This window comes from Lampris incognitus, chromosome 14, assembly GCF_029633865.1.
Source record: "Lampris incognitus isolate fLamInc1 chromosome 14, fLamInc1.hap2, whole genome shotgun sequence".
Classification (NCBI taxonomy): Eukaryota; Metazoa; Chordata; class Actinopteri; order Lampriformes; family Lampridae; genus Lampris; species Lampris incognitus.
Genome location: NC_079224.1, coordinates 7,715,173 through 7,729,565, shown reverse-complemented (window position 1 = coordinate 7,729,565; position 14,393 = coordinate 7,715,173). Strand labels below are relative to the sequence as shown.

The window sequence follows — 14,393 nt, the reverse complement described above, 5'->3', positions numbered from 1 at the left end:
CCTACGGCGGGTTTAACGGCGATTAAATAAAACGGCGAGAGAGAGAGAGAGAGAGAGAGAGAGAGAGAGAGAGAGAGAGAGAGAGAGAGAGAGAGAGAGAGAGAGAGAGAGAGAGAAAGAGCGATAGAGGATGACCGGGTGAGCGTGTGACGAGGGACGAATGCATCGCCGCATGTAATTATGCGCTCTACCACCAGGTGGCTCTACTGAACCAGCCTTTCGCGTGTGCACTGTCGCGTTTTACGGCACGTCGCGACGGCGAGTCGGTGTTTACGGCCGCTCGGCCGTACGTATAAACAAACGCCGCCGACTGGCCGCTCGGAGGTAGGAGCCCGTCGAGCTGGGTGAGTGGCGACATATACAAGTGTACGTGTTCAATTGCGACGGTGTTTCGCCGCACAGAATCCGTGCGTCGTTTTACGGGACGTGTGCTCGCTGCCGCCGCTTGTTGTGACTGTAACCTTGACGACCCGTTTGGCTGGGATGCGGCGCAAACGGGCTAACGCGACGCATCTGCACGTGGGGGTCCCGCAGCCCCGTCGCGTTTCCGCGCGCTCCCACCGTTCTCGTCCGACTCCGGCGGAGGTGTGTAAAAACCCGGTCCAGAAAGTATAAACCCTAACCGTGTCTTTACACCATCCATGTATTAAACCAGCTGATTTGGGAAACTAGTCGGCGCAATCTGACGGTTTAGAACGCGGGTGGAGTAAAGACACGGTTAGTGTTTGTACTTTCTGGACCGGGTTTTTGCACCTCTTCGATCGGGGCGACACTATTTAAGCTGTGCGTTAGGAAGAGGGGGAAAACAACCCCAGTAGAATACATCAAAATACCCCGAATTGCCTGAGACAGTGGCCACGAAACAGCGCGGTATATCACTGCCCCGTTCTGAGCCATTGTCCCCGCTCGTCTTATATCTGAAGCTTTGCTGCAAAACCTGTTGGGACACATCGGATCTTATTTCCCCCGCTGTGCAGGGAGAGAGGCTGCGGTTTGAGCTGGTGGGGTGTGTCTCAATCTTGGTATGTTGTTTTAGTGACAGGGGTGCGTCTCAATCTTGGTATGTTGTTCTTGTGACAGGGGTGCGTCTCAATCTTGGTATGTTGTTCTAGTGACAGGGGTGCGTCTCAATCTTGGTATGTTGTTCTAGTAACAGGGGTGCGTCTCAATCTTGGTATGTTGTTTTAGTAAGAGGGGTGCGTCTCAATCTTGGTATGTTGTTTTAGTAGCAGGGGTGCCTCAATCTTGGTATGTTGTTCTAGTAACAGGGGTGCGTCTCAATCTTTGTATGTTTTCTAGTGACAGGGGTGCGTCTCAATCTTGGTATGTTGTTCTAGTAACAGGCGAGCATGCGCGGTGCCCCGACGCGTCCTTCGTTTCTCTCATCCGCGGTTGCGTGGCTTTTCATTTTAGCAGAGATTTTCAGACGGAGTCACTCCGACAGTTAAACTGAAGTTGTATTTAGATGGTGTAGTTCCATTCAATGGTTACACACGTTACTTCTTTCTGTTATCCATACAGTCTAGGATAGCCCAACATGCTTGGGGCAACAACACAGCTGCTCTGAATTAAACAAGACATTTGCATATGTTTCCTGCTTCCGCCCACTTATAAAGAGACACACACGCACGCACACACGTGCACACAAAAAGCTGACACAAGAACAAAAGCATGACAAGCCTCCTTGGTGCTTACGTGACAAAACCCACATACACTTGATTTTGACCCATGCAAAAGTTTTGATTCGTCTTTCTCCCGAGTTATCCCACCGTGATAATGTCTCATGATAATAACTCAGTTATAACGCAGCCTGAGAAAAGCTGATCGTTGTTCAACGGTGATTTTTTTGTTTTTTGTTGCAAACCATATCTTACTCCAGGGAGGAAAAGTTCCCCTATAGAGAAAAAGGGATGATGCTCCTCCGAAACCTAGCCGTCACTGCACTCGGCCCTCGCGCTTGCGGCGCTCCTGTCACGAGAGGACCTCTCCTGAAGATGACGAGGGCCAGCTCAGGTGAAAATAACATGTTCTCTCTCTTCTTTTTTTCCTTTCTTTTTTTTTTGTGTGGTATGAACAGGCTCATTTTTGCTGAACATATTTTTTTCTGTATATCGCTGCTCTCATAAGGCTTACAAATAGGTTTTGGTAGAAAGAAATTGTAATGTTCAAATCGGCGACTGTCTGTGGCCCGCCCGCCGTTGGTGTACACCCGTGGGTTAATAATGGCATGGTTTTGAGTGCATATTGGCTGCTCCATACCGGCTCCTGATGGCGTTGTGGTCCCGCTTTGCGTCTTTAGACATGTCTGAGTTCCGGAAAGTCTTCTCCAAAGCCAAGCACATAGCAATCATCACAGGAGCCGGCGTGAGCGTGGAGAGTGGGGTGCCAGCCTTCAGGGGAGCTGATGGGTATTGGAGGAAATGGCAGTCTCAGGTAACTTCAAAAAAAAAGACCAAACAACCATACACGCATACCTTCATACATTTTTTATACCCATTAAATACAATTATAGTATATCAGCCGTTAAATATTCTATATTCTCTCCTTTTTTTGGCATCTAGGTCAAAGTTTCGACTTTAGTTTGTTCCAGCTGTTTGTCAGACTTGTTGCTGGGGACTGGGTGTATTTTATGTTTACATAATGTCTCTCCGTGCAGTATCAGTGGATTTATCTTGACGGTCATGTAGGCTGGAGATATGGTGCTACTTGCACAATCGGGATTAGGCCACAGGTAGTTTGTTGGGAGCAATTGTAGATTTTACTTACCTTGAGCAAAAATCAAAGGATCGATTTTCAAAATGATCTCATTCAATTCAGCTAAAGGCACTCTCTTGGGGGGCGTCTGGGTAGCATGGCGGTCTATTCCGTTGCCTACCAACACGAGGATCGCCGGTTCGAATCCCTGCGTATGTGTCCTGGTCGCTGCACTAGCGCCTCCTTTGGTCAGTCGGGTTCACCTGTTCAGGGGGAAGGGAAAACTGGGGGGAATAGCATGATCCTCCCACGTGCTACGTCCCCCTGGCGAAACTCCTCACTGTCAGGTGAAGAGAAGCGGCTGGTGACTCCACATGTATGGGAGGAGGCATGTGCTAGTCTGCAGCCCTCCCCGGATCGGCAGAGGGGGTGGAGCAGCGACCGGGACGGCTCGGAAGAGTGGCGTAATTGGCTGAATACAATTGGGGAGAAAGAGGGAGAAAAAAAAATCCCCCAAAAAAAAGTCACTCTCTAGTCTCTACCGCATTTTATTCACTATCTAATCTAATCTGCATCCTGTGTCCTACTCTTTTGATTGCTACTACCACAGTCTTAAAGCTCTGAATGAGATCCCACACCTTAGTTTTCTCACGTCTTGTGGATGTGTCTCCAGGACCTGGCCACTCCAGAGGCATTCTCTCGGAATCCGTCCAGGGTCTGGGAGTTCTACCATTACAGGAGGGAGCTGGCGCTCAGCAAAAAGCCAAATGCCGCTCATCTGGCTATAGCAGAGTGTGAATCCCGGCTGAGGAGGCAAGGACGTTCTGTGGTTGTCATCACCCAGACCATAGACAACCTGCACCGTCAGGCCGGCTCGAAACATGTGCTCAGTATCCACGGTAAGAGGCAGCGTTCTGCCCTGCCCGCCAGCGGTCACTGTGCTTTGAACGTGAAGAGCGCCACTGTGAGATGAAACCTTACAGACCACTGAAATGATGATTTTAAAATGACTTGATTGCAGGTGAGCTTGCTGTGGGGCTGGAGGTCGATGTTAATTGTCAATGAAAGAAAATAGTTTCAAAGCTAATTAGTTGAGATACCACTGTGAAACTAACTCACTGTGATAGAATTATTGACTTGACTTGATCACTCAAGACAAGAGCCAAAAAGCAATTTTAGGGACACTTATCGCAAGACAATTCCTGCTTCCTCTTCAGATGGTCTCTGTGATGCACAGCTGTGTGTTCTCTGTGTGTAACTGCAGGAAGCCTGATGGAAACACGCTGCGTGAGTTGTAGGAATGTTGGCACAAATCTGCAGAGCCCCATATGTGCTGCCTTAGAAGGCAAAGGGTAAAGAAGACAATCTCAGTGGTACACACACACACATGTATGTATGTATGTATGTATGTATGTATGTATGTATGTATGTATGTATGTATGTATGTATGTATGTATATATGTATATATATATATTATATGGACACACACATTTCTTTTGGCCTTACGTCTCTATTTTGTCTCCTAACATTCCATCAAATCAACTGTTTCCTTCTGCACACAGCGCACCTGATCCAGACACTCCAGATGTCCAGATTCCTGTGGATAAACTGCCGAGGTTGGATGACTTTGATTTTATTATAAATATAATCACATGCAGTGTAGTGTAATATTAGGTGTGGCTTTACCTTTGTGCAAATTCCTCCATTTATCAGGCCAGGCATTGAGAAAACTTGAGGTTTTGCACAGTGCATTCACCGGGCAGCACGGTGGTGCAGTGGTTGGTGCGGTCACGTCACAGCAAGAAGGTCCTGGGTTCAAGCTCCGAGGTAGTCCAACCTTGAGGGTCGTCCCGGGTCGTCCTCTGTGTGGAGTTTGCATGTTCTCCCCCGTGTCTGCATGGGTTTCCTCTGGGGGCCATACTAAATTGTCCCTAGGTGTGTGTGTGTGTGTGTGTGTGTGTGTCGGCCCTGTGATGGCCTGGTGGCCTGTCTAGAGTGTCTCCCCGCCTGCCGCCCAATGACTGCTGGGATAGGCTGCAGCATCCCCGCGACCCTGAGAGCAGGATAAGCGGTTTGGATAATGGATGGATGGACAATGCAGTCACTTCCCCATAACAGTCCTACCAGTCAGTGCTCTTACTTGGGGGCAGCAATGTGCCATGAATATTTTAACCCTTCCCTCAGACGAATAGTTGGCAAATTTTGCTATACTACCTTGGATAATCATGTGCAAGCATGGCCCATCAAATTCAAGTTGAGGGGATCTACATACACATTGGAAACCACAGCTCTACCAAACCCTGTGACATGTACAGATCAGAATCAGAGTCAACTTTATTGGCCAAGTGTGCCCATGCACGCAAGGAGTTTGACTCTGGCTCACAGCAGCTTCTAGCACTTGTTGACATCACTCGCAAAAAAAGGAAAAACAGAAGAAATAAATGGAGATAACACTCTGAAACTGCAAAGGACAGTCGATCAATGTGCGCTACTACCTCTGTTTTGATTTGTCTGTTCTGGCATGCTGGACAACAGTTGATGTGCACTAAATCCAGGAAGTCGCATTTAATTCTGACATTTCTTGCTTTTTTTTTTTTTGCTATCATCCCTTGATGCTGTTGGGTGAAGATGTCAGGAGAGTGACTGTGAGGGACTGCTCAGGCCCAACGTGGTGTTTTTTGGGGAGACTCTGGACTCTCATGTGCTGACCAAGGTGGAAAAGGAGCTGGAGCTCTGTGACCTTTGTCTAGTGGTGAGTAGTTGTCACGATCACTGCAGTTCACGTGGTATTTTCACACTTCCAGATATACGAATTACGCATTGTGTCATGTTCACACACCAAGGCTCTTTCAGAGAGGCCGCCGAAGCTGCACTTGTGTGGATCTCAAGGGAAACCAGTGCCTTTAGCCCCCCTGTTGTTTGCCCACAGGTCGGCACGTCTTCAATTGTCTACCCAGCGGCTATGTTTGGACCACAGGTTGCTTCCAGAGGCGTCCCAGTGGCAGAATTTAACATGGAAATCACACCGAAAACTGAATACTTTACGTAAGTCAAACATCAATGTTACTCTTATTAGCTTTTGGGTAGTTTTGCTGATGATACAAGTATATCGTTTTCAGATGGCACATGTGTATTTGGTTATTTATTACAAGAAAATATCATGAAAAGATGTTCATGCTGAGACCAGAAGCCCTTGATCCAAGTCAGTTTGTTGAATTAGCATTCAGTTGCGACTGCTAATAACCCTGTGGCTCTCTGACAGGGCCCCTCAGGTCCGCAGCAATACTATTTACCTCATACATAGATCGAGCCAGCTTCTTGGCAGGGTGTCAGAACACTGGCTGGCTGCGTGACAGCGACTGTTCCAGGCATAGTCCCCAAAAAATTCTGACTGCCACTGTCAACTTGTTGTGTGTGTGTGTGTGTGTGTGTGTGTGTGTGTGTGTGTGTGTGTGTTGATGTGGTTTGACACAGGTACCACTTCCAGGGCCCATGTGGAACCACGCTGCCTCTGGCCTTGGCACGGCATGAATCAGAGGTCATTTAAAAGTTCCTGGACAGCAACCAGTAGCCTCCTCACTAATGCACTTCGGGGCTGTCGTATTTCATAACCCAGGCCTCTTATCCCATAATTCATGCCTTACGACATAGTCTCAAATGGTTAATTGGGGGAGAGCCATACTAAATGCCATCTCAGATGATTGAGATGCATTCCTTACCAGATACTTGAAGTTTATGGGACAATTTAACTGGAAAACGGGATTATATGTATGTATTGTTGTTTTTGTGTTTTTGTTTTTTTGTTATGGAAGAGAATGTACATGTAATATTTCATGACATAGGAAAACATATCTTGCCATATTATGGAGTCTGTTGTTGTCGCTCTGCATATCATACTAGTGATACCAATATGAGATTACTTAATGTTTAGAGTACTGCGGGCTTAGTTTAGGTATATGCATAAAACGGTTCTTACCTAGTTGATACAGGAATTATGTCGGCGGAGTGCAACAACAAAACACGTTGCTGCTTGTACCAGTGGAGAGTATCTCTCTGCTTCTTTTCTGATGAATGAAATGCTGTGCAGTTCGAGATATAATCTAGTGCCTTTCAAACTGTTTACACAACCTTGACCAAATACTCACAGAACTAGAGTGGATAGCAGCCAGTGCACAAAGACTCAGCCAGGTGCAACAGAAACTCAGCAAGGTGTAACAGAGACTAAACCAGTGTAACAGGGACTCGACCAATGTAACAGAGACTCAGCCAGGTGTAACAGCGACTCAGCCAGTCTAACAGGGACTCGACCAATGTAACAGACTCGACCAATGTAATAGAGACTCAGCCAGGTGTAACAGCGACTCAGCCAGGTGTAACAGAGACTAAACTAGGTGTAACAGAGACTCAACCAGGTGTAACAGAGACTCAACCAGGTGTAACAGAGACTAAACTAGGTGTAACAGAGACTCAACCAGGTGTAACAGAGACTCAACCAGGTGTAACAGACTAAACTAGGTGTAACAGAGACTCAACCAGTGTAACAGAGACTCAACCAGTGTAACAGAGACTCAGCCAGGTGTAACAGAGACTCAACCAGGTGTAACAGAGACTAAACTAGGTGTAACAGAGACTCAACCAGCGTAACAGAGACTCAACCAGGTGTAACAGAGACTCAACCAGGTGTAACAGAGACTCAACCAGGTGTACAGAGACTCAACCAGGTGTAACAGAGACTAAACTAGGTGTAACAGAGACTCAACCAGGTGTAACAGAGACTCAGCCCAATGCACAGAGATGGCTGCTGACCATGGACAGAGGCTGTAGAGAGCGAATGGACTTTGGCTTTGTTGTGCTGTGACCTCAATCAGCTTTACACCCTTCTTGTATTAACTGTCTTATCTGTGTTTACCATGCAGTATAGAAACATGTTACAGATTTTCCATGGGACAATATTATTTTGCATACATACGTCATTATTCTGAAAAGTACTTTAAACTCAATTTACTATTGCTGAAATATATTTTTGAAATGGAGGTACCGGTGCCTAACACATTTATAATGTCTATTTTTTACAGCTGTCTCAGTCTCTACTTTTGTGTCACTGCCAAATGCAAAGACTGTATAAATATAACGCCGCGACAATACTTCAGAATACAATACAGTATAACAACACATTATTTTGCTGTTCTGTTTTGTCGTCTCTCATGGAAGAACGCCCGTGACTGAAGTACATCTTCTTCTGTCATCGTTGATGTTTAACCAGAAAGGAATGTTATTTGCAAAGTGCAAACAGTAGGTGCCAGTATATAGCTTTCTATCTCAATTACTCTCAGGGGAGTCACATATGATTCTGCCTGGAAAGGGACCCAGAAAAGCCGCCTGGTATCCACTCCCGATCCCTAGCCCCAGCGTGCAGGAGTGAGAGGAATCACAAACTTCAGTAGCCCCAGGCGGGTGTTTCCAGCAGTTTAGTGCAATATGAAATACCCCATTAGATGTTATGGCCGAGCCTAACGGGAGGAAACCGCTTTCTGTTAGGACATAATGCCAGGGAAAATGGAAAGCTATTCAAAGCGGAAAGCTTCAGAGGGTTCTACAGCACTAGAGTCCCCTTCTACTGTTCCAGCTGATCCCCGTTAACATGGTCGTTATTGTTTTCCTCTGTGGCCTTTGATTTTCTTTCCTTTCCGGGGGGGTGGGAGGTGTAATGAGTATCCTCTTGAGGAGAGATTGCACATCACAGCTGGGTTCTTCTTGACTCCTTCCCTCCGTTTGGATGTTGGAGGTGAGACCAGGACCGCAGGTTGCCGCCTCGGTGTGAATCGGAGGCTGGCAGCCAGCTGCTGCGCCATCTGTCCTCAGGTTTGTAAGCTGCGACTACTGATGAAGAGGAGGGGGGGGGATGATGAAGGGACCAAAGGTTTCCCCCAACAGTGTTTTCCCTATGTAACCCTGTGAACCAAGGCGGTCAGGGCATTCAGTGGTAATGAGATGAGCCGGGAGTGGTCGTAGAAGTTAGGGTTTTAACCGTCATTTTAACCTTTTTGGATTTACAAAGTTTAATAACTTTGTGGGGGGGGGGGTACAGACCTGCCACTTCCGGAATGCTCCTAAAATTGCACGTTTGCATTAAAATGAGTTTTAGCTCAATTACACAAAACGACCATAACCGGGCAAAATGACCGCTCGTAATTTGTGCGTCATCGTGTGTCATGTCACTGTTTATGACGTGTGTTGGTGGCGTCATTTCCTGCGTGAAGTTCGTTGCTCTGTCCTAGAAACACACTAGCGCCCTCCAGTGGAGAGAAATAGTCTAAACTTGATGTGTGATTATGTCCCAACATGTCTGGTTACAGGCGCACCATGACTACCACCGAGGCGCTGCAGTATCTACAGGCGTTGGACAGCGGCCATTTTAAATTGTTTGAAAAATAGTATTAAAGTTGTTAAAATGTTAATTTTGGTGTCAGCTAGTTTCATAACAGACATACTAACACATGTAATGCATTAATACCTCAACTGGGTATTTATCTTGACACAATATAGAGTTTAAAACCCGTGGCGGTCATTTTGACCGCCCATGGCCATTCTAGTAGTTTTTTTTCAAGTTCCGGTCGTTGTTTTGGGACCGTTCCAATATTTATTCTCAGTTCCTTTTTTTACATGTCACGTGTTATAGGCCTTGTTATGTTTGTGAGATTAGCAACGTGTGTTTTGCGTTTTGTTTTCCAGGTCATATTGTCACTTTTTCAGTTTTCGATTCAAGTTCGACCGTGTCTCTCTGAAGTTTAAACTGTTTAAAAACAGTATTAAAGTTGTTAAAATGTTAACTTTGGTGTCAGTCGTTTCCTGCATTAATATCACAACTCTTGACAGAATACAGAGATTAAAAGTTGGCGGTCATTTTGACCGCCCATGGTCGTTTTTGGTAGGAGTGAGATCCCGGTCGTTCTAGTGTCAAGTGGTACAACAATGCAATGAGAGAGTGTCACACAGGGCGGGGTCACGTCATGGCCATCATGGTTTGGGGGCTCTTACTAGGTTTCTGTTCCGTGCACCACAGCGGCACCCCAGAACTGCAGACAAACATACCCCAACACATCCTACACATCCAACACACCCTACACCGGGGATGCAGCCGCTTCATCAAAACCCAATCCAATTTGGCCGTCAGGTTTAATCCCGAGTCCACCCTGACGCTGTACTTTTTCCCTTCTTTACTCGACAATTAGCATCCAAATCTAATTCCCCGTCCGCCTTAATTGATGTTAATGTAGCTCCTTATCATCATCATCATTATTGGGTTCCTTCATTTCCCGCTGTCCTATTACTGCCGCTTTCCATGAGGAGAGTCGTGGCGGTCTCCTACCTCGCATCAGAAGAGTCGGTACGTGGAGGGGTACTTACGGGAGACTCCTCGGCCCTCTGGCTCCGTCACCTCCTGCTCCGACGCGAACAAGGAGGCCACGTCGCAGACAGATTCGGCTGCAGCTTAAACGCGAAGTCAAGAGAGAAGGGTGAGATGGTGGACGTGGAAAGGCGCCTTGCTCAGCCGCTGGCCCTCAGGTTAATAGACTCATCATCATTGGTGGCAGATCAGCAAATGTCCCGGTGTGTCTCTGAACGAGGCAGTAGGTGGACCAGGAGTGCATGGATGACTTCATGACTTATCTGGTTGAAGGATGGGACTTGAACTGGCCACCGGATGAGGATGTGTGCGTGTGTGTGTGTGTGTGTGTGTGTGCGTGCATGATTCTTTGCACTTTTGATAAGTGCGTGTGCATGTGTATTGTGTGCATGTGTCCATATCTTTGTGTTCTCAGGTGCGTGTGTGCGATTCCCCTCTCTGTATGCAGACTGACAGATGTGTCAAACTAAACCAGGTCAGGCATGGACAATAGCCTTGAATATTACACAAACACAAGTACGATAGCCTCCCGACTGCACATGGCGTTTACCCCTGACATCCTGGGGAAAGTCCCAGGACTCCCAGCAATTATGAAACTAATAGTCCATGTTGGCACCGGTGGCACTGCCCGGCAGCGGTCCGAGCTGACTAAATATGATTTTATCCGCCTTTTTAATCTCCTCAACAGTTGTGCAATAACCGCGTTTATTTCTAGCCCCAATCCCCCACTGGGTCGCGGTGTGGGGCATTGTGGGAAGATGGCGGCGCCAGTACCGTCCATGCAGTATCTTTGTCCACATCTGCGTTTGAGTTCTGTCTTGGTTTGATGGCTGGGGGAGCTGGTGCTGGATCAGCTGGGAGAACTTGGTCCACCGTGTCCTGTGGGCCCAGGGACCACGGCCCTGCCTGGAGCTGCGACCGAGGAGGTAACACCGAGGGCGGTCTGACAGGACGCGGAAGCGGGGCAGGCTAAGCTAACTGCTAGCTCATGCACACCGGCAGTTCCGATAACACCGAGGGCGGTCTGGCGGTGGCCTCGCCTGGCGTTAACTGTGGTGTTTTTATTGTCGTCGTGTGGAGTGCGGGGAGGTGTGTCGAGGGGGTCTGGCTGGGAGAGCTGGCGTTGGATCAGCTGGGGGAGCCTGGTCTGCTGCGTCCAGTGGGCCCAAGAAAAATGGCCCCTGCCTGGAGCTGCGCCCGGAGAGGAAACACCGAGGGCGGTCTGACAGGACGTGGAAGCGGGGCAGGCTAAGCTAACTGCTAGCCCATGCACACCGACAGTCATCCTGGCTGGCGTTTGTTCCCCATGACAATTATTTTATTTTATTTTTTTTAGTTTGGATATATGTGTTAGTTTAGATAAGTGTGTTAGTTAGTAGGTGTGTTCTTGTAGTTCGGATATGTGTTTTTGTCTTTGTGTTGTGCTGCTGTGGGCTGGGGGAACTGATGTTTCGTGTAACTGAGCCCTGATTCAGTAGGATTCTTAGCTTTGTGCAGGACACAACATGAGTTTTATTCACAACTTTGACTCATTCTGGGAGCGCAACTGTCTGTGTAGAAGAGACGGCCTTCACCACAGACTATACTACCAAACAAGTCCAGCATACCCAGGATGTCTTCTCCTTAGCTGGCTTCACTAAGCCTAACAAACGCAGTCAGGTGTAAGCAGTGTCATGACGGTGGTCATCAACTTGTTAAGTCAACCCTGTCACAGGAAGTTGAATCAGTTCATCTGGACACAACGTTTATGGAGAGAAGCGTTTCATCACCATCTAGGTGACCTCTTCAGTCTCAGCTGGCTGCAGGTCCCCCACCCTTATGAACCATGCGGTGGCATCACAACCGAAACCGACGACCAGTTTCGTATGCAAATTACTCTGACCATTAACTAGAGTTTTAATGGCCATGTGCACTATTCACAGAGGACTGGGGAATGGTTGCAGTCGCAGCATTGTAAGACGGGGACAGATGTACTCTAAGCCCCCCCCCCCACCACCACCCTTCGGTTCAGGTAGGGTCGTTCCCTCTTCACATAGATGGCCTCTTTGACTCCCCGTTCAAACCAGCGTTCCTCCCTTATCAAGGGTGTGCACATGCTCATCCCTGAAAGAGTGGCCACTGGCCTGTAGGTGGTGTAGATCAGTGTTTCCCAACCCAGTCCTCAAGGACCCCCTATCCTGCAGATTTTCCTTGCCACCCTGAATAGGTGCCTGTTTGTAGTTATTCAACCAATCAGCAAGGAATGTCCAGATTTTGCACACCTTGTATAATTAAGTGCTATGAGATGATTGGTTGAGTAAGTACAAGCAAGGCTACCTATGCAGGGTTAGAATGAAAATCCGCAGGATAGGGGGTCCTTGAGGACTAGGTTGGGAAACACTGGTGTAGACTGTGGAGTCCTGGCCTGGCGTTGTTTTATTCACAACGCTGACTTGTTCTCAGATGAACTGATTCAACTTTTGCTGATTTTTCTTGATTATTGAGCATGCATAAAGACTCTATATGCATAAGATCCAAAGGAGTTGAATCAAGTGCAACTGGACTTGGTTATATATCCGTGAAGACGTTTCGCCTCTCATCCAAGAGGCTTCCTCATAGTTCGTGCCTTTCTGACTAGACCAAGCTAGTGAGAAAGGCACGAACTGAGGAAGCCTCTTGGATGAGAGGCGAAACGTCTTCACGGATATATAACCAAGTCCAGTTGCACTTGATTCAACTCCTTTGGATAACTATGACCTGGATGAATGAGAACATTCACAGACTATATACATAAGACTATGCTGCTCTGTTTGTGCCGAGCGACTCGATCCTTGGGGTGGACCAGTTTCTGGTGCAGCATGTTTTTGGGTTTGAAAGCAATTTAGACACAGTGTTTAAAAATGCAACTGCCAGACTTTTCCCTGGAACAAAGAGAAGACAACAACACATCACCGCTGTTCTGGCTCCCTTGCAGCGGTTACCAGTAAAACACAGGATTTGATTTTAAAATCTTACAATTGATTTTAAAGCCCTATGGACGAGCTCCACAATACATTACCGATCTGCTAATTTCATATTCTATCCTAACGTCACTCAGGTCGTCCTCACAACAACTCCCCTCAGTCCCTCACTCGTGCCTCAAAACCAAAGGGGACCAGGCTCTGGAGTGGTCTCCTGTCCCACATTAAGTCCTGTACCGCCGTTGACAGATTGAAATCGAATTTAAAGACCCACCATTTCTCTCTTGCTTTCAGCTCAGTCCGAGGTTGCCCCAATGCCCCATGGGTTTTGTCCAGCCCACTCTTAACCTATTTCTGACGTCATCTTACTAAGTTTGAATCTGCTGGTCTTATTCAATTTCTCCCAACTTCCTATTTGATTTGATTACTTTGATTCTGATCTGTAACGGCAAAGCTTTCTCTTAAACCTGCAGTTATAATAACCCCTCCTCCATGACTGCAAAAAACAACAACAAAACAAGAAACAAAATAACAACACTTCCTCTCTATACCCTCTTTTTTGTAGCTTTTTTGTAGCCTTCCTGTATACTTGAGTCAAAGACTGACATTCCCACTGCAAGATCAGCAAAGTGTAGGCTACAAAACCAAGACTAAAGAGAATCGGGGGGGGGGTATTTGTCATAGATAACCATTGGCTGCCAAGGTGTCTTCCACATTTACCAGCTGCAGCAGATCCCTTCGTTATGCTGGTGCTGGTTCTTGTGGGGTCATTATGCTGGTGCTGGTTCTTGGTGGGTCATTATGCTGGTGCTGGTTCTTGTGGGGTCATTACGCTGGTGCTGGTTCTTGGTCGGTCATTATGCTGGTGCTGGTTCTTGTGGGGTCATTATGCTGGTGCTGGTTCTTCGTCGGTCATTATGCTGGTGCTGGTTCTTGTGGGGTCATTATGCTGGTGCTGGTTCTTGCTGGGTCATTATGCAGGTGCTGGTTGTTGCTGGATCATTATGCTGGTGCTGGTTCTTGCTGGGTCATTATGCTGGTGCTGTTTCTTGTGGGGTCATTATGCTGGTGCTGGTTCTTGAGGGGTCATTATGCAGGTGCTGGTTGTTGCTGGGTCATTATGCTGGTGCTGGTTCTTGGGGGGTCATTATGCTGGTGCTGGTTCTTGCTGGGTCATTATGCTGGTGCTGGGTCTTGGTCAGTCATTATGCTGGTGCTGGTTCTTGTGGGGTCATTATGCTGGTGCTGGTTCTTGTGGGGTCATTATGCTGGTGCTGGTTGTTGCTGGGTCATTATGCTGGTGCTGGTTCTTGGGGGGTCATTATGCTGGTGCTGGTTCATGCTGGGTCAT

At 47.4% G+C, this 14,393-nt stretch overlaps 1 protein-coding gene across 1 annotated transcript; it reads left to right on the top strand.

The window, feature by feature from the left end:
• Positions 1–211: 211 nt before the first annotated feature.
• Positions 212–7,851, top strand: LOC130123646 (NAD-dependent protein deacylase sirtuin-5, mitochondrial-like). Its single transcript, XM_056292883.1, has 9 exons — positions 212–344; positions 1,880–2,013; positions 2,300–2,433; positions 3,368–3,593; positions 3,959–4,046; positions 4,258–4,311; positions 5,324–5,447; positions 5,625–5,740; positions 6,170–7,851. Exons 2-9 carry the CDS (start codon positions 1,911–1,913, stop codon positions 6,240–6,242), a joined length of 918 nt encoding a protein of 305 aa, XP_056148858.1. The 5' UTR covers positions 212–344; positions 1,880–1,910; the 3' UTR covers positions 6,243–7,851.
• Positions 7,852–14,393: the final 6,542 nt, after the last annotated feature.

Bases quoted from the DNA above. Each gene is read 5' to 3' on its own strand.
- LOC130123646 (XM_056292883.1), top strand. From the start codon at position 1,911: ATGATGCTCCTCCGAAACCTAGCCGTCACTGCACTCGGCCCTCGCGCT. The intron at 3,594-3,958 runs GTAAGAGGCAGC...GTGTAACTGCAG, and splicing joins ACATGTGCTCAGTATCCACG to GAAGCCTGATGGAAACACGC. The intron at 4,312-5,323 runs GTTGGATGACTT...TGTTGGGTGAAG, and splicing joins CCTGTGGATAAACTGCCGAG to ATGTCAGGAGAGTGACTGTG.